The sequence below is a fragment of the Diadema setosum genome, chromosome 1, assembly GCF_964275005.1.
Source record: "Diadema setosum chromosome 1, eeDiaSeto1, whole genome shotgun sequence".
NCBI lineage: Eukaryota > Metazoa > Echinodermata > Echinoidea > Diadematoida > Diadematidae > Diadema > Diadema setosum.
Genome location: NC_092685.1, coordinates 20,668,388 through 20,691,701, shown reverse-complemented (window position 1 = coordinate 20,691,701; position 23,314 = coordinate 20,668,388). Strand labels below are relative to the sequence as shown.

The 23,314-nt window shown below is 39.3% G+C and overlaps 1 protein-coding gene across 1 annotated transcript in view; it reads left to right on the top strand.

The window, feature by feature from the left end:
* The window catches only part of LOC140234778 (uncharacterized), a 136,881-nt gene that overhangs the window by 35,713 nt on the left and 77,854 nt on the right, over positions 1-23,314 (top strand). The window contains exons 2-3 of the mRNA XM_072314818.1: positions 14,541-16,412; positions 22,402-22,568. Coding sequence (XP_072170919.1) covers positions 15,060-16,412; positions 22,402-22,568 — 1,520 coding nt within the window. The 5' untranslated portion in view covers positions 14,541-15,059. The remainder of the gene's footprint in view (positions 1-14,540; positions 16,413-22,401; positions 22,569-23,314) is intronic.

Sequence of the window (23,314 nt, the reverse complement as noted above, 5' to 3'; positions counted from 1 at the left end):
GCTCTTTTTATTTTTCCTCCACAATTTATTTCCCATGCCTGTGCAAGCGCATCCATGTTTTATCTTCTTAGTTGCAATTCCATGCAGCTCCTTTATTACTTCATGACCATTGTGTAGTTTCTCATTGAGATACTAGAATGTGAAATTACAGTACCTGTAAAATTTCATACATGTATCAAATGATGTCTTACCCCATTCTGAAATATTTCATCAAATATACTTGTAGAAATTCTGTACCTGTAAGTATAATTTGATTTGATTTGTTGATTAGATATATACAAATGTATGTACAGAAATGTATGACAATTGCTAAAGATCAAGTGCATGTCAACGGCATTCAGATTAATGTACATTTAGGGAATTTAAGTATGTTTTATGACTTAGTCGTACATGAAAAATCTGAGGGTTTGACTATTCTTGTCTACTTTTATTTAAGCTCAGTTTCCCTCCATTCAATAGTCTCTAGTTTTTAAATATAAAGGAGACTACACATCTGTCATTTTGCACACTCCAGTATTTTACATGGGCTTAAGATTCGCTGCCGAGTTGCACGCCTCGAAGCTGGCCACAGGATGGGCCTGTCGATTTCTGTCAAGACCCTCGCAGAAGTCTGTCGTGTTTTGATGTCAGATGTGACTCATAGACATCTCCCTGTCATCTTCAATATCACCGTATGCACCCATCATATCACCATTAAGGTGTAATTAGACAAGATAAAGTGGGGTTTTCCGAGCATGCCATACCGTGCGGCATGATTCAGCCGCGCGCCATCTGTTCGGCGGATTCGCTTTCATCACGCTTGCTTGGATATGCTCCATTTTCAAAACATGCATGGCAGCTGCTGAATATTCTAGCTTTAATATCACTGGAATTGTTCCGTGATTTTTTTCCTCTGCCTTTTTGCTCATGAATAAATCCTTCAGGTGAAGCAAAGTTGTATTTCCCTGAGAATGAAAAGAGTTGGAGAGAGAGACTTATTTTTCAAAGAATTTTGATAGTGGAGCTTGCAATCTAATAATTTTTCTTCTTGATAACTGGCCTCTTCAAAATGTAGAAATTCTGCATTCCTGCAGAGGTTACAATTTATTGGTATCATACAACATATTTTTGATTAGGAGAGTTACTGTATAAGCTGTTATTTTCGCGAGGGTTTAATTTTTGCGAATTTCGCGAATCACAGTTGGGTCGCGAATTCAACAACAGACGAAAATGTCGCCCTGCACCAGGGTAACAATGCATGTAGGATGGCATCAGCGTCAATCCGTGAAAACAACACCTCGAAAATGTCTGTGACCTTCTAATTCGCGAAAGTATCTGTACGCAAAAATAACAGCTTATACAGTATGATGAATTAAAACTCCAGAAAGTACAAGAAGTGGCATCTCCGGAGAGGAGGTGACCCTGAGTGATGAAATAATGATTTGGTAACAGAACACAAGTGAGGATACATGCATGACAATATTTCATGCAAGTTTTAATTTATTCCTATCAAAGCACCATTCAGGCTCCTGGACCTAGGTGCATTATTTTTGTGTAATCCCCGTAAACGTGATTATGAGTTTTGAATAGATCTTTTTGCTCTGGAGTCAGAATGCTTCCTGGCTGCTAAAATTGGCATTCACAAAGTCATGAAGCCATGCTGGTGGCGATGAACTTTCTCAGCAGTCGTCCATGACACTGGCTGCATAATTGAATTTTTGAGGACAAAGGTCAAACATGGAAGGTGACCCTCGAAAGCAGCAGGGTCCAATCTTCCAGTTTCAGTTTTGACTTCAGGGAGAGAGAAAGGAGGGGGGGGGGGGATCCCCCATGTGATGATTTCTCAGAAGAATGATCGTCAAACTACTGCACTTGCTACCAGCAACCTCAACAGCCACCACAGGTGTTGTGTGTTGGATTACAATGAGGAAGATCTGACATGTCCTGCTTCCAGTTCAGTGAGATACGTGTTATTTATCAGAATCTTCAAAAAAGCTTGTCATAGCTGAGGGAGGAATGTGAGGGCGGATAAAGTGACAATATTATAGCCCCACAACGATTGGATGTGGCTGCAGCAGCACCAGGCAGACCCAGCCACTGGATGGGGGCATGAATAGAGGGGGCTGCCCCAGGGCATTGGCCCCGGAATGCTAATCCTGAAGAGGTTCAAAGGAAACCCTGGCCACTGTCCACCGTGTCAATGAGCGAGGGGCTTTGAACCAAGAGTATTGATTTCTCTCTTTTTTCCCTGCCGGATAAATCAGTGGAAGACCTGTTTGTAGTGTCTTGGTGTCTAGGATGACTGTATTATGTGCCAGCTACAGTATAGCATGTGGGATCTCTTAGAAGGGGCGAGCCAAGACTTGTTCCATGGACCAACCATGTGCTTGCAGATCTTCAAGTTAGTCCACCTACAGTAGTAGTAGTACTGTAGTGTCAGTTTGTTTGGTGGGGTACATCTCAATAAGTCACTTCCCTGATGATGCTGTTCAGGCGGGTTCCTATGTACATTCGTTGGTGACATGCATGGTGGAGTGCTTTAGCGTAGTGAACAAGGATCTGGAAGCCGTGTCAAATGATCCAGACTCTGAATCCTGTTCATTATGTTCTGGCATCCTGGAATGAGATGTTTTACCTGCATGCTCCTTGTGACGTAGGTGTTTTGGTGGATGAATACGTATCGATGCTCACCGTGGTGGAAAAATATAAGATGTACATTGTATAGGCAGAGTATTTTGAATGATCATTACATTTACAACCGCTGAACTCATCCCAGAGCAAATAATTGTGGTGTTATTATGATTATTGTTACTATATTAATCATGTAATTATCATTACTATTATTATCATCGCAATTGTTATTGTTAATAATTTTATTGTTTCTATCAGTAACATCATCAACAACATTTTGATTAAATGTGATTATTGCCATTACGTGTAAAAAGCAAGCTTCATCTACAAAATGTATCATTCCCAGAGCTCCAGCTGGTATGTGATATATTCACAAATTTTGGAAAGTTCCGGGGACAGCACATATGTAAAAATGTAGAATGAGAGCCTTGTTGTAATCATATTTTAGAGATCAACATTTCAAGCAGAAAAGTTCTTTCTTTTCATTGTGCATGCCCTTTTCAGCTGGCTGATCATCTTTTTTGTTTTCTGTTGCCTTTACTACAAGGTGTGATAGTACAGGTGTAGATGTGGATATGGAAACAGCAGTCTTTTTTAAAGAAGTGTAGAGTATTTGGGATTCCACATAGTTCCTTATAATCTACATGTGTAGTATGGACATGGAAAACTTCATGACAACATTTGCTGAAGATCATACTATAGAGTGAGCACGTGTGGGATGGGTATGTTTTTGTGCACAAAAAGATTTGATCATAATTGTGTAAGTATTTTTCAGGATCTTGTCTCAGTGTGCAGTTTTCATCGACGGTCTATAGGCCTATGTACACACATGTACATATGTACAAGCAAAACTGTCCTCTGTGATATTGTTACAGAGCTCTGAATTCTTGAAATATTTTGTCCAGTGGGTCTGCAAAGGAAACCCAGCTTTAAAGCCTTAGTATTGTGTTATTTATTGACAATGTGGCTGTGGCACCAACTATGAGCTGGTTACTGCTGCTAAGCAGCTTTTATTGGTTTGTATTCATAGACCACCAGCTTCTACACAGCAAATAGATGACATTTTCAAATATCGGTCCTGTGTGAATAAATTGGTATAGGGCAACTAATCGTATTAAAAGTTACTAATACTGTAAAGCTAGAAATATTCGTGGCATGACAGTTTTTGACAGTTGGAGCCGGTGGCGTTTTTCGCAGCATGAAATTTTCGGGAATAGCACCTTTTATTCAGTGTATCTAGCGTAGACAAAACCTTTTGCGTGCATTTTAATTTTGTGAATCTTGGCTCTCATGAAATTCGCTAAATTAGAATGCATGCAAAAATTTCTGGTCTTAGAGTATTCAGTATAGTGCCAAGCAGGTGTTATGTCCAAACCAATCCATTCCAGGGGTGGATCCAGGAATTCCGTAAAGGGGAGGCGCCTTTGCAAAATTAAGGGGGGGGGGGCGCATGCAACCTCCCATTTTTTCTTTTTATTTCTTTTGTTTTTACCAAAAGTAAAGGGGGGACGCACGCCCGGTGCGCCCCCCTCTGGACCCGCCACTGCATCCATATCCTTTTCTCTACATGGACATAAATTCTTTTAGACATGTACTCCTATACAGTGTAGATGCAAAGATTCAAACCTCTTTGATATAATTTTCTTATTATATCACAGAGTAGATTGGCAGAGGAAATTGACTTGTGGATTACATAGGCGCACAAAATATTTGGGTTATCCACACAACCATTATAACTGCTGGCCATAGTGTGATATACTGTGGACTGACTTGTTCTGAGATATGGCTACTTAATTGATATACACATGTAGTTAAAAGTAATTCTCATTGATATTCCATTATTGCTTTTTTCTCCATAGATGATTTAAGTCATCTCTATCAGTTTATCAAAAGGATGGTTTTGAACACTGTTCTTTGAAAGAAGTGCATTGTACTATCAAAGTGCTTTCTGTTTGAAGCTGAGAATGCTGTAGGGTATTACTGTTGAGAGTTTGCGAAATAGATGCGAAGTCATTGTGTGCATATGTTTCTTAGTGTTCTGTGATATATATATACACTGTATATATACAGCACTGTGGCAGTTTTTAGAGACGGATAAAGCGGGACAAATTTACCATACCACAGTCTTCCTGTAGCCTGTTTGTGCGTCTGTCCGTGCTATGATAAACTGTCAGGTCGGTATTAGCTGCTCTAAATCGGCTGAGTAGGCAGGTGCTAGACTCATCAAAGCCGCATAAACCTCAACCCTTCTCTGTAAAAATGTAGGTCCCCCGCAGAAAGCAGAAAACCAAACTAACAACCCAAGTGATGCACCCACCGACTATTTCCCGTAAATGTCCTGATTAAAATTGATGTAACAAACATTTTTCCCCAGTCATAATAGCGTTGTCCTTCATTTAGCGGTAAATTTGCGTAGCACTAGTAATGAATCCACCATTTCCTGTGAATGTCCTGGTTAAATATGATGTTGCAATTTTGTATTTCTTTAGTCATTAGTATTGTCCTTAGTTTAAAGGTATATTGACAGAACAGTACTAGTATACAATTGTACCTCTGATACATATGTACAAAAATTTGCTTTGTGAATATTAGGAAAGACATGGGAACAAGTTTGGTTGCTATCCCAAAAGGAGATGAGACTGGATGGCTAATATATTTTGCATATAGCATGATAAGTATGTTACGTAAATTTAAAGGGGATGGCTAGTAACTGATCAGTGGGAATCTGTGGGAATGCTGGGTGATGATTGTTCCAATCCTTGTGGGATTCATTAAGAGTACAATATACATGTATCTATTGTTGTGTGAAAATTATTTGCTTCAGAATGGTCTCGTATTCAAGTAATGTGCAGTTTAACGTTAACGATCGCCCCGTCACTGTACAGGCATGCTAACCTGGAAACATTTCACTGGACATTACTTGAATATGAGACCATTCTAAAGCAAATAATTTTCACGCAACAATAGATATATAATGTACTCTTAAATGAATCCCACAAGGATTGGAACAATCATCCCCCAGCATTCCCACTGATTCCCACTGATCAGTTGCTAGCCATCCCCTTTAACTTGAGCATTAATGTAAAATTACTAAAATAGTATTGAAACAAGGTCTACATGTTCATATAAAGCTGACACAGATCTATGCAAAGTCTGCAAATGCATGTATGTTCAAGGAATCAACCTTTATCTTACATTGGTGTCATAAGATACTTAAAGGGTGTGTACAGTTCTGGTTGAGGTGAAGATTTAGCTTTTAACATTTTGTGATATATTCAGAAACCACTCCATGAGAAGTCAAAGAGCATGCAATTCTAAGGGGTATCAAAAGTTTATTTCATGAAAATCGGTTTTGAAATGGCTGAGATATCCAAAAACAAGGTGAAACAAAGAGATCCTAATAAAAGGCGTGGCCTGTCGCCTTTTATTATCACTTTTTTTGATATCTCAGCCATTTGAAAACCAATTTTCATCAAATAAACGTTGAATCCTTCTTAATATATGCTCTTTCATATTTCATAAGAGGTTTCTCACTATCTCACTTAGGAATGTTCAAAACATGAATCTCCACCTCAACCAGTACTGTACAGTCCCTTTAAAAGGCAGATGTGCACATAAATGCATGAAAACCACCTGGAACCAAAATGCTGAGGAACTCCAAAAGCAATATGATTTTTGTACAAAGCACTAATTATTCTAGTCCAACGTACGTGTGTATCATGTCTGTGACAATACTTTGTGGCAAAGTGGTCTTCTGCAGGTTTTATGTAGTTTATTTGAACTGGGCTGGTTATCATTACCAATAGAATAATGACAATTTCCTTCCTATCAAATGACCATGCTGACCAAAAGTTAATTGCATTTGGGTACACACTTATGTTTTTCTTTTTGTATACAGTTGCTACAGTACACTTCCATGGTCGTAAACTTTATTCATCATGAAGTAGAGCTGTTGGGTGGACTACACAGAAATGCCTATTAAAAATCATAGAAAGTTTCAGTTGAGCTCAGAACTAGAATCCACATTCTTTTCTCAGTTCTATTGTGGTGTATCCAGTGCTTTTCTTTTTTTTTTTTCTTTTTTTTTTAAAGGTTGCTTGTGGGTTTTTTTTATGTGAGTCAGAGTGGGTGTAATGGACACTGGAACTCCTTTGTGTTCAGTTTTTAAGTGTGTGGAAGTGGAAACCAAGCAGGGTTTTTATCCCATAGCCTCCCATGTTATTGCTAGGCTCCCCCACTGACAATCCTACCGGAATTGCTGGTAGAAACCAGAGGACGTGATAGAATGGCCACCCTTTTGTGAAGTACACTCTCTGGGACTCTTGGCGTGTCATAGTGCTCATGGTCAACAGGGTGTTAAAAAGATTGTTTAGTAGTGAGCTCCCTCTCTCTCTCTGCTGCAGATTTGTAGGGTGGGTTTGATCAAGGAGGTCGTGAAAAGGTTAGGCACAAACTTTTGAGAGTGAATGTGTTTGTTTGTTTGTTTTTTATAAATGAGTAAATCCCAGTATCATTTTCATGGTAGTGTCAATTCAAAGTTTCAATTTCATGGAGTATCAAAAAGCAGTGTGAGATTGTATTTGTTTGTGAAAACACACGTTCCTAAGAGAGGTACAATATACCTGGTAGTGACTGTCCATTGGAGAATTATGTCAGTAGCAGATTTTCTTCTTCCTTTTTATTTTCTTTTTTTTTTATATCTCAAGCACAACTTCAAATGGTGACAGTTAAAAGTATTGTGATTAGTGCAGGAATGAAAATTATGTTTTGTAGACTCGTTAAGACGAAAGTTTTTTTTTTTTCCTATTACCTAGGCTTTGCTGATGAATGATGGCTTGGGAGGGGTGTTTGTTTGTTTGTTTTGTTTTGTTTTTGTTTTGTTTTTTTTTTGGGGGGGGGAAGGGGGAAAGGGACTTGGGGCATTCAGATAAATAGTGCTTGGAACAGAGTTTGACATGACATACTTTGGGCAGCATACCAGTCTCTGATGTGTAGAACTATCAAGTACCAGGGTGAGACATTGTGCAAGCATATATGTGACCCGCGACAACGGTTTCAGGCAAAAGTCGCAAGAGCAAATTCCCTCCTAGGCGGGGCACAAAGATTTTTACCATAATTTTTGTCGATTTGGGTTTTTTGCAGAAATCGAATCTTTGATATGTTTTTTACATCTACACTAAATTTCATAGCATAAGACTACCTCTTTCCTATCGAAAATGGAATTTTAAGCACCCTATGTTGATTCGCACTCGTCAGTTTCGAGCTTCTTTCGAACGCCGCGCCAATATCCCCAGCGTTGCTACGGCGCAGGGTCTCGCATGCGATTGGCTGGTGCGTCGCACACATTTACATAATTCGGCTTTCGGAGACACCAGTTGCAGCATTTTGGGAATGCTTTGTCCACGCGTGCATGATTACAATGTACATGCTCCATTGTTCTTGCTATAGTGGTTTATACGCTCGCTCTGTAGTGCGTGCTCTTCATTTGGCTTTCTATCCAAACTATTCTACCGCAATGTTCGACAACGGAAGTGAAACAAAAAATCATGTAGCACGACATAATCGTGTAAAAAGAAAAAAAAAAAGTCTACTTGTACATGTAGTAAAAATTATGACAGCAGACTGACTCAAGGGAAGGAAAGGAGAGGTCACATGTAACCTGTTATATTGAAATACTACACATCAAGATCGCACCAAACTAACAAGTCGTACGTGTTTGTTTGTTTGTTTTGATATAATCAACACCACCAATCAAGGCAACATATGCACGGCTTGTAAAAACAAATCAAAAAGGAAGCGTGACCCTTGCCAGCTCTGGCATTTTTCTGCCTTCAAAAGGGTCGCCAATGATAAAGTCAAATCAACAACAATGAAAACGCGATTTGTAAATGTGTGGATTCGCCACCCGCTCCTGTTCCATGCACCAGATCATGGCGTGTGGATGCCATTGCGTAATGCGTGCACCATACACATGTACACCATACGTGCAATTATCTTATCCGCCATCTTGAAAGACGTACTGGTAAAACGAACCCGAGCGAACCGCATTGTTTTTCGGCTCCATACGCTGAGCTCCGAGGAAGGGTGCCCGGGAAATTTGACTCTCTCAGTGAGCCAATCAGAAGGCGATGTGGTTGCTAGAGGCGGAGCTTCACATCGATTGGCACCATCGTACGGATGGGTGATTCTCACCTCGCATCGCCGCTCGGACATTGTCTTTGAGTAAGAGGTGACTCTTCAAAGCCCGTTTTCTCGCAATTTTGTCTGGCTAACAACTTAAAAAGTGCATTTTATTTCGCTTTCTATGCCCACTTATGGTGCCGAAGAATACAAGTGTTTTATATCAATGCAAAGCTTAGGAAATGGGCAATGTGATTCAGTGAAAAAATGAATTTTCAAAATACCCGACTTTTGCCTGAAACCGTTGTCGCGGGTCACATATGTAGGGCCTACCTATCTTTAATAGTACAGGAAAAAGTTCAAAGGAACTTTTGGTAAAGGGTGCAAGTATTTTGGCTCATCTGTGATAGAATCATGGAGCAAAACTGTGTTTGAGTCGTTGACAAATTTGATGAGATATCACTGCGACCTATGGGCCTCCTGTGTGGCTTGAACAAATTATTTATAGATGGCATCAATATTGCAATTTATGACAGTCTTCATTTATCATTTTCCATGGGGAAATTGTTCATTTCCACGTGTAATGTCATTGGTACATATCAGTGCGTACTTTAAATGGGACAGGTGGACAGGTGAAATAAAGTGACTCAATTTGGACTGTGGTTAGATTAAGGCGAAGAATTGCGTCAATCTCTTGAGTGTTGTTTCCCCCCTGTTGTCCAGTACAGCAATGACGTGAGAGAAAAAAGAAAAGTGTAGCGACACCGATAAACAGAAATGCAGGTTTGAAAAGTCATAGAACTGGACAGAGGGCCAGTTGTTTTGCTTTTGTTTTTCAGCCGAGATCTGCTGTAGGCAGGGACCATTCAGGATATCCGAAATTGCTTTTGGACGGGTTCCATTGCAGTTTTTGGCACTAGTGTGAGGCTGGCGAAAGATACAATGGTTTTTGTGTCTGCCTGCCCCCCCCCCCCCCCCACACACACACACACACATACACACCCTTTCTCTGTATGTTCTACAGTGTTGCTGTGCAGATCTTGTTTGATAGCAAAAAATTGCCAGGAATTATGGGGAGGGGGAGGGGGGTCTTGAACTCGGAAGTCATTTTGAGCTGTATGGACATGTGGTTTTATAGACCAAAGCAATTACACATTCTGAAGGGGATAACAGAAATTGAGTGTTGTGAGTTTGATGACTTTGTTATGGTTGGCTGGTGCGTTGGTGCAAATTTGCAATAGGTCTGGGTCATCACAGCTTTAGAATGAGTACATATCATCAAGAGTACCCTTGAATTAATAAAAGTTGTGTACAACCAGGGAGGTGGAAGACGTGTTTTCCACCTCCCTGGTACAACACACTACACAATACGCTCACTGTGTCATTTTGCTCTTATCACCAAATGTACATCATAGTAGAGTCTCATTTGATTAAACTAGAACACATTCTGGATGTCATTGTCATTTCACAGTGAGAGATACTTTGTTCAAAGTGTAATTTAATCTGTTCAATCAGTTCCTATTTATGAAGTATACATGTACTTTCTACTAGTACTACAATTACACTGCCAAAGACACCGAGTTGAATAACTGTTCAACAACTAACCATTCGCTACAGGAAGATTTCTTGTTTTTGTATATGTTATGACTACTCTTTCTTTCATGGTGAAACTAAAATTAGCAAAATTTGTTTCAACTTTCTTGTGCTCTGTGCGAAAGACCTATGTGTACTTTTACTTTTGTTTGGTGAATGTTTTGACGTACAATGTAACCATCATGCAAGATAACATTTAATACACATTATGTAATGTCATGGCTGTAGACAAGAGTGAAAGTTCTTTGGAAACATGGAGGAGTCGTATGGGACCCACAAAACGTCTGCTTTGATAATTGAAGGGGAAATCTTTTGTGACAGGCAATAATAGCTAACATGCCGAAACATCCTGCGCTGTTCGCTGGAATTTAAGCCGAAAGTTTGCAACGAGAGAGTCAGGGCATATAGCTTGCCTGCCCAGCGGATGTTGAGACACTACGGGGACTCTTTCAAAAGCCGAATTTCTAGAAAAGTATGGGAACCTTACTTTCATTTTCAGTGCTGTAAATCAAAGTTTAATAAAATAGCGATCTTGGGTCTGATTTCAGTTCTCTATCCACAGAAAATTTCACTGCCTTCTACATCAAAACTATGTAAACGCACCATTTATATTTCATGTTTCCTTTTTTTCTCTCTCTTTTGACTGTCTCTCGGGCAAGATTATGGTGCTATTGTGAAAACATTAACAAAAATTCATCTGGATTTCATGAAATATTTGCGTGTGGCTGACGGAATGTCTGATCAGATATTTTAGCTCAATGTCACTGTCAGAGGGAAACCAACTTGGCTTTTTATGATAGTAAAAAAAAAAAAGAAAAAAGAGAGTCATACAAACAAAACTATAAAAGTTCCATTTGTTGGACTAAAACTACCTACAAAATGTTTGAACATTTTCAACAGGTTTTCACACAGCAATGATAATCAATAACAACCAATTATTCATGTAAATTAGAGTTCCTTACTCAGTGATGATATACCACCCTTTTAATTATACACTTATAATTATGTATGCATGTGTATGTTAATCTAAGTTATTAAATCCCTCCATACCGATACTTTGTTGCTTAAACATTACAGTTTAGAAAAGTTAACTTGAAGGGCATTCTGGGACAATAGGTAAAACTCTGAAATTCAATAGCTCTTTTCTTTTTCTTTCTTTTTTTTTTTGAGGGGGGGGGGGGGAGGGTGTCTGATTTTAATGATGCTTTTTTACTGACCAGTCTGTTTGTACAATTTTACTCTATTTACAATTGATTTAAACATGGAATTGATCAGTTATTTTAGACACTAACTCAAAAAGTTGATGAAATGTAATTTGTGAAATTTATATTTAAAATGACAGAGTAAACCTCTCATGGATCCATCCTGTAACAGAGGTTCTATTGCTGCCTTCATCCTGATCTGGCATCACTTTGGATTGCAACTTAACCAATTTTCAGGAGACATGATAGATGTGAAAGGATCTTGTGCTCATTTCTAATCATACAAAGTTGGAATTAGCTAGATAGAATGGAAAGGATTGCTACATTGTGTTGGCACCATTCTGCTATTTTTCCTGATCGTTTTACAGTGAGCACTGTAAATGCAATCAATTATTGTTAAACTTGTTGTGTCCTGCATAGAGTTTCTCATTCATGAAAGCTCAGTCATGGGAATGAATGCCAAGAAATTTGTTTAAGTCATGTCTAGGAAGTACTGAAGAAAGAGAAATCAATAAATCCATGTAATGGGGAACAATGGGCCGCTATGTACATACGTGTGAGCCGCAAATGGACATTTCAGCCAGAGGTGCATTGGAAAATGGACAAATAGAGAGGAGGCGATAAACAAGTTGAGGAGATAATGACGTATCAGTTCACAGAATGAGTCATATGACCAACGACTATAATTGTCGGTGACATGCATGTTGTGTCCACAGCTAGACTGCCCTGCTTTTTGCCATGAAAGATTGTGAGCCACCTTATAGGGCATGAACAGGAATCAAAGTTTTCACACACAAACTCCACAAAATATGCTTTATTTTCAGTATTGTTAGTTTTTGTTGTGCAGAAATAAATGCAGTGGACATGTGTAATGCAGGGGTTATGTAGAGAAAAAGAAAAATGTGAAGGACCAAGATAGACACATTCCTGCTAGGCAAAGAAAAGCCAATAGCTTGCCAAATATTTATAACTTAAAAAAATATTGTTTGCTGGCTATTCAGATTTGGTTAGAGTACATTCCAACAGAATTGTGGTTCACGTAATAACTACTGTGTAATCCCTATAGCTTGTAATATAGAGGGAAAAATGTGAAGTTTTACTGCTCAGATAATTATCAAAATGTATAATGTGTAGGGAGTGGAAGGCTTCCATTATGTTGTGCACATCAACATTCAAATCCACCAATCACAGGCTGGCATGTCATACCCCCCACACATATTTTGACAGGTCATTGATACCTGCACTCACAATAGCAGTGATTGTGAAACTCTGTAGGGTGCGCAGGGAGTCACTCAGCTGAGACCCTCGAAAAAATGAAAATGATTTTTTTATTTTTTTATTTTTTTTTTTATGGGAGTTCGCTTCATCGGAGCATTTGTGAATGAAAAATTTTAGAGAATGGAGTGTAGGGAGCCACCCATGGTCCCAAGTACTTGTATTTATATAATTTGTGAATCATGCTGATCACCAGATATAATCATAAAGGAATGTTTGTGAACCAACGGATATATTTGTTTTCTTCCCAGTTAAATGATTTGCTGCTCGTAATGAGGACTTTACTCCCAAACACATACACGGTGTAGCTTGTGGATTTGATGAATGTGAAGTTGTTAGTCAGACATATCAGTGTAGCGTGAAGGAATGTAGACAAGTTCTCTATAACGTATAAACTTTATAAAGTTTTGGTTGAATCCATCTCTGGATGAGAAATCTATAACAGTTTTTGATGCCGTATTGTAAGGGTGGAAAGACATGAAGAGTACTTATCCAAAGGTTATTCCATGTGTGGAATATTTTCATGTTCTAGCATATATAGAAAGAACACTTGAACCCTTGAATAGAAGACAGGGGAGTATCATTACCCTTCACATGTGTCACTTGCAAGGTGGAGGAAATATTTTCTTTTCATAAAAAACATGGAAATTTGTTCAAATTTTAGTATATCTTCTGTACCTTGTTTTATTACTGTAACAGTTGTATCCTTCTTATCCAGCAGCATAGACAAATTGTAGCATATAGATTCAACCAATACATTTTGAATGCCTATAGATGGGTTGTTGAAGTTTTCTCAAACTTCAGTGATTTTGTCTTACTAATATTTCTATGAACAATCCACTTACTTTGTAAAGGGTTGATTCTGCTTTGAAATAAGCCAGTCTTTTTGTCATGCTGAGTGACAGCATAAAGAAACTGTGATAGGATTAAAGCTACCGTGACCACTGTTTTTTTGTCTTTACATACACACAGGCAACAACATTCAGTGTAGCAGACCTGAAGCTGCAGTATGATTGATGAATGCATGTTCAGGATGTAAATCACTAATGAAAATTGCTGTACCTATGCTATGATTTGACTGAACCTGTCGGACAAATTTTACTTCCAGCATATTTTTTTTTTATTTTTTTTTTTTTTAAATAGAATAGTGGAGGGCTGTCTCATAACTTTTTTTTTCTTTCTCTCTTCTGTTAATCCTGTGACGTGAGAATGTAATTCATGATTTGCACAGCATTATGACTGACATCCTGTTGAAGATTTACAGCCTCCACTTAATGACCGAGCCAGGAATTTATCTGCAGTTTCTTTACTCGCCTTGCTAATGTGAATTCATTCAGGAAACTGAGCTACAAGTATGCTGTGAAAGAGTTTCCACTGATAGCTTTATAAGAGAGAGAGATAGCACATCCTTATGGTCAGTGATTCGAAATGGAAGGGGGAAAAAAAAAGGATGTCATAGCTTGATCGTGGTTGTCCAATGAGTGCTCTCGAAGCAAAACTGAAATGACAGTGCAGGAAATAAGTGGAAATGGTTGAGACACATGATATAAAATGTGTTTGAGTGTTCTGTAAACACTCACTTCGCTAAGTTTCTATCAGTTACTTCACTTCATTTGCAGAGGTTATTGGATGTACAGTGTAGGATTGAAAACTGATTTATAGGTCATTCGCCAACACTTCACTGAGATCCTTCTGTTCCATTCAATCTCCATTTTTCCATATTTTTTGTTCTCTTCACAGACGGATTTGGAGTGAATTCAAGGTCGTGCAAGCAAACTGGTCCGGGGCAGGAGAGCCAGCCGCAGTGGAAATACTGGGTTGCCGCAGAATCCGGAGATCAAAAGATGACTTTGTGATTATTGATGAACCACGGCCAGCCTCTTTCCCGGCAAACACAGGGCTGGAAAGCGTACAGCAGGAAGGAAGGGTCGATTGAGCGTATGAGTTGTGTATTACTCTCGTACTGTGACTAGTGTGAGAGAGGGAACATCGCCAGTTACACTTGCATTTTCAGCCAGTGATAAACAGGCAGCACAACTGTCCCTCCTCCATGCAGCTTGATTTTGCGAGTTGATCACATTTTTTGTGTGCTCTGTCATGGAGATGAGAACAATCCACAATCCACACCGGAGGTGTTGAAGTGGGCGTAAAATGCCCGAGACGTGGGAAATAGCCACAAATTATCTTTGGTAAATGAGTCGTGTGGTGATAACTGTAGGTGCGGGCAGAGTGCAGTGTTGATATGGTGTGTGGCTGACTATGGCCACAGCGAGTAGAAGTGTGCATGGGAACTGGGACGTACACAGTGGAGCTGTACAGCCAGAGCTCATCCAATCAGCCCGAGAGAGTGCTCAGGAGATGGCCGACTACTACCACAACAAGGTTGTCCAGAACGGTCACTCATCACAGCAACCAGAGGACAACTACTACAGACTTCGCTCTGGGTCACAGGGCCACAGGAACGGCTACCAGTCTGGCAGCACGGTGTCCAGAGGTGTGAGCACCCCGAGAAGTGACACCAACTCGTGGGGGAGGAGCAGCGGGGACAGTTCCAGTGGTCAGCTCGGTCTGACCAGCGGTCAGTTTCGTGCCACACCGGTGAAAGTGGACTATCAGACCGAGGACTACTCGGAGATTTCAGACAATGAAAAAGAATATCACGGTGAACTGATGTCGTCGACACAAGACTTGTTAGCTAATAAGACTTCCAGACTGAGCAGCAAAGAGAAGGCAAGGCAGTACTGGAAGGAAAACGAAGAGAAGCGCTCGGTGAGATCTCCTCAGCACCGTCGCCACAACACGAGCCCAGATGGAAAGTACTTTGAGCCCGCTCTCGGTGTGGTCAGTGCCTCTACGGGGAGTCATCGAACCCTGGCGCTGACCACAGATAACCTCAGGAAGTTTAATCGCAGTGACATGCCCCGTGTGCCTATGATGCAAGCTCTGCGCCGGAGCATGAGTAATTCCACGTTGGACAAGATCGAGAAGACGGACTTCACCGCAGCAGCTGTTCACAGAGACTTTGGAAGCACATCATCCATCGATGCCCACAGCACCGGAGGTGAGAGCTTCTTCCAGATGGTGCAGAGCTTCAAGCCGGTGGATGACCGGAGTCCAGCCCCGCCCCAGTTTAAGCAGCTCTTCCAAGGTCACGTCTCTGTCCACGATGGGCGCAGTCACACCTCCCCGCTACCCTCACGCGTCTCAACAACAGAGTCCACCCCCAAACAAGGCAGTACTACACTGGAAAGAAACCAAACCATTCACAGTCCTAAACCGCCTCGCCGGCACCCGAGCAAACGCGAGAAGAGGGACCGTACAAAATCGTACTCTGGCAATGAACGGAAGCATGAAGGGTTGTTCTTCAAGAAATTACGTAAGGGGGAGAGGGGATATCTTGCCAAAGAACACCAAGACAATAGAACTGCAGATGAAATGTTGGAGGCCCGCATTGAGGAGGGAGTGCGGAGAAGAGCGTTTGAACACTTTGATGTGCAGAGCCTTTACTTTGAGGTTTGTGACCTTACCAGAAGCAGTGACTTGATAGCCAAAGGAAATATGAGGACAGGAGCTTCAGCTGCTTCAAGGGCAAGTGCGACTAACACTCCAGAGGTGAGTATGAAACGAGATGCATAACATTTTTTTTCTTTAAATGTATCGATAGAATAATTCATTGTTTCCCCATTTCAAACGGGAACTACAGTATGATAAATCAGAATATATCATCACATGGACTTCGGAGAGTTTCACTGTCAGTTCAATGAGAGATAAATGCCACATTTCTCGTATGTTATTCGTTTATCAAGTTTGATCCTGAGTACATGCTTTGACAGTAATGTTTTGACAGAATGACTGTTTAAAAAAAAAAGTTACAGCAAAGTAATTTTCCTCCATGCATTTTGTACGAACAGGTATCTTCAAGTTTGGTTTAAAAAGTTGAAATTGATAGTAATGACAGAATCCAATATGTGTTCCCCCCTCCAAAAAAAAAGTGTATATAAAGAACAGTAAGCTCACTATTATTATACCCCCGCCACACATACAAGCTGTAGTGTGAAGGGGGTATATAGGAATCACCGTGATGTTGGTCGGGCGGGCGGGCGGTCGGTCGGTCGGTCGGTCGGTCTGTTGCAAAATCTTGCGTCGCAAACTCCTCCTACAGTTTTGAAGCAATTTAAATGAAACTTAGGGTAAATGATGATATTGAGGTATAGATGTGCAAGACATGTTTTTTGTGTTTGTCGGACAATGCGTTGCCATGGTAACCATAATTTTACCAAAACCTTGTGGATTGAATAACTTCCATAGTATGTGAGCAATCAATTTCAAAATTGGTATCTATGATGATCTATAGGTGTAGTTATGCGAGACACTCTTTGTATTTGTACTTGACAAAGCGTTGCCATGGTAACCGCATGTTTACTTCGAAATCTTGTGGAGTGAACAACTTCCACAGTTTTGAAGCAATTGAAATCAAATTTGGTAGGCATTATGGCCTTGAGGCATAGATGTGGAACACATAATTTTTGTGTTTGTCAGACAAAGCATTGCCATGGTAACCATGATTTTACCAAAACCTTGTGGATTGAATAACTTCCACATCATTCAAGCAATTAAGGTCAAATTTAGTATGTACAATTTGTATGATGATCGGGAGGTGTAGTTATGCAAGACACCAATGTCTTAATATAAGAAAAATGTGTTGCCATGGTAACCACTCATTTTTGTATCAAATTGAAACGTTTAATCTATGAAGGTGAAATTTGATGTGTATGATGCTCTTTAAGTGTAGTTTTGCAAAATGTCCTTTGTATTTGTATCGGACAATGCGTTGCCATGGTAACCTTTTTTTTTCTTTTTTAAATCCTGTGGAGTGAACTGCTTCCACAGTTTTCAAGCAATTGAAACCAAATTTGGTAGGCATTATGGCCCTGAGGTATAGATGTGGAACACATAATTCTTGTGTTTGTCACATAAACCGTTGCCGTGGTAACCGCAATTTTACCAAAACCTTGCAGATCAAATAACTTTTCCATCATTCAAGCAATTAAAGTCAAATTTAGTATGTATCATGATATAGAAGTGTAGTTTTACAAGACACCAATGTGTTAGTTTAAGGAAAATGTGTTGCCATGGTAACCACTCATTTTTGTATCAAAATAAACCATTCAAGCTATGAAGGTCAAATTTGGTGTGTATGATGGTCTTAAGTGTAGTGATGCTGGGGGAAAGCATGTTTCCATTTGCTGAAAGTTTTATACTCAGTGTCAACTCTGTAATTGTATAGTAAACTAAAATTATTCTGTTTCCAATTCGACAAGTGCACAAACTTGGTATTAACGTCATTGCCCTCATGACATCACATACTATAAAGCAACACTAGGGGCGGGGGTATTAATCACCTTCCGTGATAATTCTAGTTTTAATGTAGGATCCAGTATTAGCCCTTATTTTAAATTGTCATTTTGGGTTTCTCAGCAGAGTTACACGTAAAATTTCTTTTATTGATGGCTTTTCTTTCAAAAACAAAACAAAACAAAACACCTTTACAACATTATTACCTTTTTAGAGAGAGATAAACATGTCATTGTGTGAAGAAGTGGAAGCTGCCAAAATATAGTGCAGTGTGGAAGGTTAAAGAAAAATAAACACAAAATGTTTCAAGGAAAGTTGGATTTCTAACTGCTGATGCTGTAGTCGACCTGTTGCCAACTACACTGTTGAGTTCGATTATTTTGTGTGCAAAATTACTTGCTCTCCTCTGAATGGTCGTTGTGATTTTGTCAGATTTCATCAAGAGGAAGCCTTGTTGTTGGTATCCAAAGCAGCATATGTTGAATTTTTAAAAGCTAAAACTACCTCCTGAGGGTTTGTAAGTGAGAAAAGAAAACTTTCCTTGAACTTCCCACACTTCTGTCTCAATCCTACGAGGTCAAATCACAAATTCTGCATCTTATTTTATGCAATTACTGTAACAGTTATCTACATTAAAAATTCTTTGTCAGCTGCTGTGAGTTTTGGTACGTTCATGTGAGACCAGACCCCATCAATATTTGTCAAATAAGGGTTTCCAATCTTCATTTTCTATTTATCTTTATCACAGGATGTGTCCCTTAAAAAAAAAAAAAAAATTCTTCGTGACCTGAGATCAAATATTGTTATGTGCATCATACTTGTCTTCAGTTTGTGCCTCAATGGAGGATTACATTTATATTGATTAAATTGAATGAATTCTGATGAGATCCAAATTCTGATGAAACCCAACTGCTCGGTAGTGCAGTTAAGGGCTTCGACGTTTCATCACGCAATAAGTTTTTGAAGGAAGTATAGGATTTCATTCTGTAAAAGCTGTTACAGTTTCGCATATATATTTTTTTGTGAATGAGGAGGTTGCAGATATTTTCACGAGATGTTATCAGGATTTGACACCATGATTATCATAGTGCATGGCACTTTACTTTACATGGCGATATTTTCGTGTGTTGTTGAATTCACGGCCCAATCACAGTGATTCACAGAATTCGAAAAAAATCAAACCCTTGCGAAAATAACAGCTTTTACGGTACAACTGTATGTCACAAAGAAGTATGTAGTTTTGTATTCTTCCGTGAGTGTAAAATTGTATTTCAACCATAAATGTGTGTACAATATTGTGTGTAAGTGTTATCATTAAAAAGTTACCAAAATGATCCTGTGCAAGTCAGGTTTCAGCAGGAATCTAGCTGAAAGAATACAGCCGTAATCAGTAAAATGACTAATTGTATACTTTTGTGAAAGACAAAAGTGATGACGTGATTATATATTATATGCATATGTTACATACAAACATGGTGTATCTGTGTCAACGTTTTCCTGGACACAAAATGTAGGTTCCATCAAATTTCCTATTTTAATTGTGCTTGTTCCTCCCTCCACACAAATCACAAATCAAGAGTATGCCATTTGGACTTTGCACAAATTCAAATTTTGACCAGAAACAAACAAAAAAAGACTTTCAATGGAAAACACTAAACTGGCTTTATTTTTCAGAAATTAGCTAAACATGTAGACTGGAATATTTTCTCAGGTATCCACTGCTCTTTGACATGATTGATGTACAGCTGTAATTTGCTACCTTAAGTAAACAGATTGCATTGCAGTGGTATATTATTCCTTGGGTTAAACAAATTAACAAACAAACAAACAAAGCATGAAAAGAAAGAGACCGAAACGTGGACATTGATCCTGACGAGTGTGAAAACTGTAGTCTCATGTCGGCCAAACTTCCTGCATGGCCATGTATTGCCTTTGGATACCAGAAACTGACTTGAAATCTACCCTGAAAGTGATGACAAAACCTGTGCACTGTCCCTGTCTGTAACTAATCACGATGCCCAAAAGGAGGTGTTTGTATCATAACCAGTGGCGGAGCCAGAGGGGGGTGCACCTGGCGTGCGCCCCTTCATAATTTTTTGTTAAACACTTCTTTATTTTTTGTTTAAAAAAAGAAAAAGTGAGGGGAGGGCATGCGCCCCCTCCCTTAAATTTTGTAACGGCGCCTCCCCTTTACGGAATTCCTGGATTGGCCCCTGATAACTCTCTGTGTTTATCATCAATGTGGTTTAGAAAAGGAAGTGGTATGGTATTCATGTCCTTGATAAACACTTCTCAGAAGTATGAAATATATTTCAGCGCATCCATGCATTTGTATTTCTTACAAAGGTATATAAACTTTCCATTAAGCCCTTATGTTTCAGAATATCCTGTTTACTAGCTCTTATTTCATGTCTTAAACTCTGACTTTCTTCTTCTGAAGTGACTTTCCGTGATTATGAAAGTGAAATATCTTTTGCATCATAAATTTTTAGTTAAGTGCTTGTCTGTAATTGTGTTGTCAGCTTCCTAGTGAAGGAAAGCATTCCTTGTTTACCAAACATCATTGGAAAAGCTGATGATGTCCAAACTAATTATGCATTTTCTAGTAGCTTGAAATTTTTCCAAACCTTGCTACAAAAATTCTAGTTACTGTGAACACATTATTTCTGTGAATATTTAAGAGTGTCATCCTTGGAACGTTTGGATGCCATCCATATTCAGATGAGGAAGTCGTCAGCATCAAAACGTCTTACATGGCATCTCGAGACAGATGGGCTTATTGTTGTTGGAGGAAAAATTAAGAGCCGAGACAGAAATGTCTTTAATGACAGACAGCAGGCAACTTAAAGTAACAGATCTGCAATAATCTTCAGACCTGAAGGAGGCAGATTAGTCTAGAAGAAGAAAAAGAAGAAGAAGAAGTTACATGTATTGAAGATCTGAGCAGAAATAACACTATGAATGAACAAAAACAAATAATAATAATGTCAGCATTTCTTCTTATGGTGGCATCCTGCTGTAACAGTACCTCATAAAGTCTGCGTTCTTTTGTGGTCTTGTGACCACAAGGTAAATTGTATGTGATGACCCATGCATAGGTTCTGTGTCATGAAGAAACCTACTAAGGGTACTTAAATTCTTATGAGGGTGTTCACCTCCCCTCCTTCTTCTAACTTGTTATATGACATTTGTAATGTATTCATTTACAGTTTTGTAGCAGATTCATGGGAAAGTGTTCTGACTTCTATGACAAAGTCCGAATCAGTAATCTGTGTGTAAAAAAAGAAAGAGATATGAATCAGAAACTTTGTCAGTCTGCCTACGAATGTTCATATGGTCAGAACTCTGTATTCGCGGATTCACAAGAAGTTCTCACTTTGAAAAGGCTGACATTGCTTCTGTGTACCTGCCTTCATCATTTACTATGTACAAGGACCTCTTTCCTTGAAGTGCATCTTTTGATTGATGATGTACAATGTGAAGGGTCGACTCCCACTTGAAAGTAGATTATTCATGGTCTGTAATTCTGCTTCCTCGAGAAGTGAGTTGCTTTTGTTTCATGATGACTACTGTAATGGCAAATATTTTCTGGTATTTTGTATTTTCACAAATTTCTGCAAATCAGCTGATACTTGCAAAATGAAATTATTGCCTGCCTTAACAGAGATGCAATTTATATGGTGTCCAAGACGGAATGTCATGAACACTTTTCTTGAAAAAGGGTATCTACATAATAAATGTATCATTCCATCTCCAGGATTCTCAATCCTTAATTCAACCATGTGAAAAATTGTCCTGTAAATCACTATTAGTGACATACATGTATCACGCTTGCAAATGTTCTATATGGCAATCACAGTATTAAGCACATTTAGAGGAATTCAAAGAACATGAAGGAAACTTGAAAAATGCTCAAAATCTAAGACCAGTGGCAGTTTGTGATTTCGAGACTTTTTGTTTTTGTTTTTGTTAGATATGGGGGAATATCAGAATGAGACCTCTTCAGCATTACTAAAGAAACAATGAAAAAAAGAAAAATGTTAATTTTTTACATTGTCAATGATTTGATGTACATATACCTGCCAAATGCGAAATGCTGGATACATGTATGTTCAGTGCCTAGAGAGGGCTGCTACCTCTCTTACACAAGATGATTTTTGTAATTCATGTTCGCCCAATGAAGTGCATTTATGCTTCCCCCCTTCCCTCATCCATGCGATACCGACTCGCTATGCCATACCAACAGGGGAGCGTGGAGGACCTACTCAGTACTGAGGAGCAAGATGCGGGGGACAGCCGTAGCAACGACCTCATCAGCAGCTGCCCGTTCTTCCGCAACGAGATCGGCGACGAGGTGGAGCCGAGGGTCACCCTCTCCAAGATGGGCGTGCTCAGTACGCGTGTCATGAGGAGGTGAGTTTGCGCTTGACACTTGAGTTTTTGCAAGGTTGCTCCTCTCTGAGCTCCAGTCCCTTTTACATTTTGAGGAAACGTGAACAGTATTGTGTAACCTCACAGTACTGTAAAGCAAGCAATATTCGCGGCATGAAATTTTCACGCATGGGAGCCGACAGCCCTTTTGGCAACATAAAGTTTTTTCATGAATTGCCACCGGCATCCAGTACATTATAGTGTACTCCAAGAACTTTGTACATTTTAATTTCTCAAGAGCCAAGATTCATGAAATTGAAATGCATGCAAGTTTTTCTGGTTTTACTATATTCCCAATTGCATTTTTTGATATCTTGTTCAACTATTCGTTTGAGGTCTGTCTTGAAGTGGCATCATAGCGCAAAATATGATGATATCCACTTCCAATATGTGGGTGTAAAATGAAAATGTTAGCCCAAAACAGAGGTATCCAAGGAGATAGGTGAATGTTGAAAGGATTTCAACTGGATAGCTACAACTGAAATATCTCTGGTGCAACTGTTGACTGGATAAGTGGTACCCCATGTATTTTGCTAACGTGACTTGCTGTGGTGTATGGATAGAGTGTGATACAAACAGAGTATGATACGACAGCACACATGAGCCACAAATAATGGTTCTACTAGGTCTGGACCTTGGGAGATGTCTACAGAATGGAGAAAGATATGAATATCAAAACAAACAAACAAACAAACAAACAAATAAATAAAAAAACATACCTATATTGT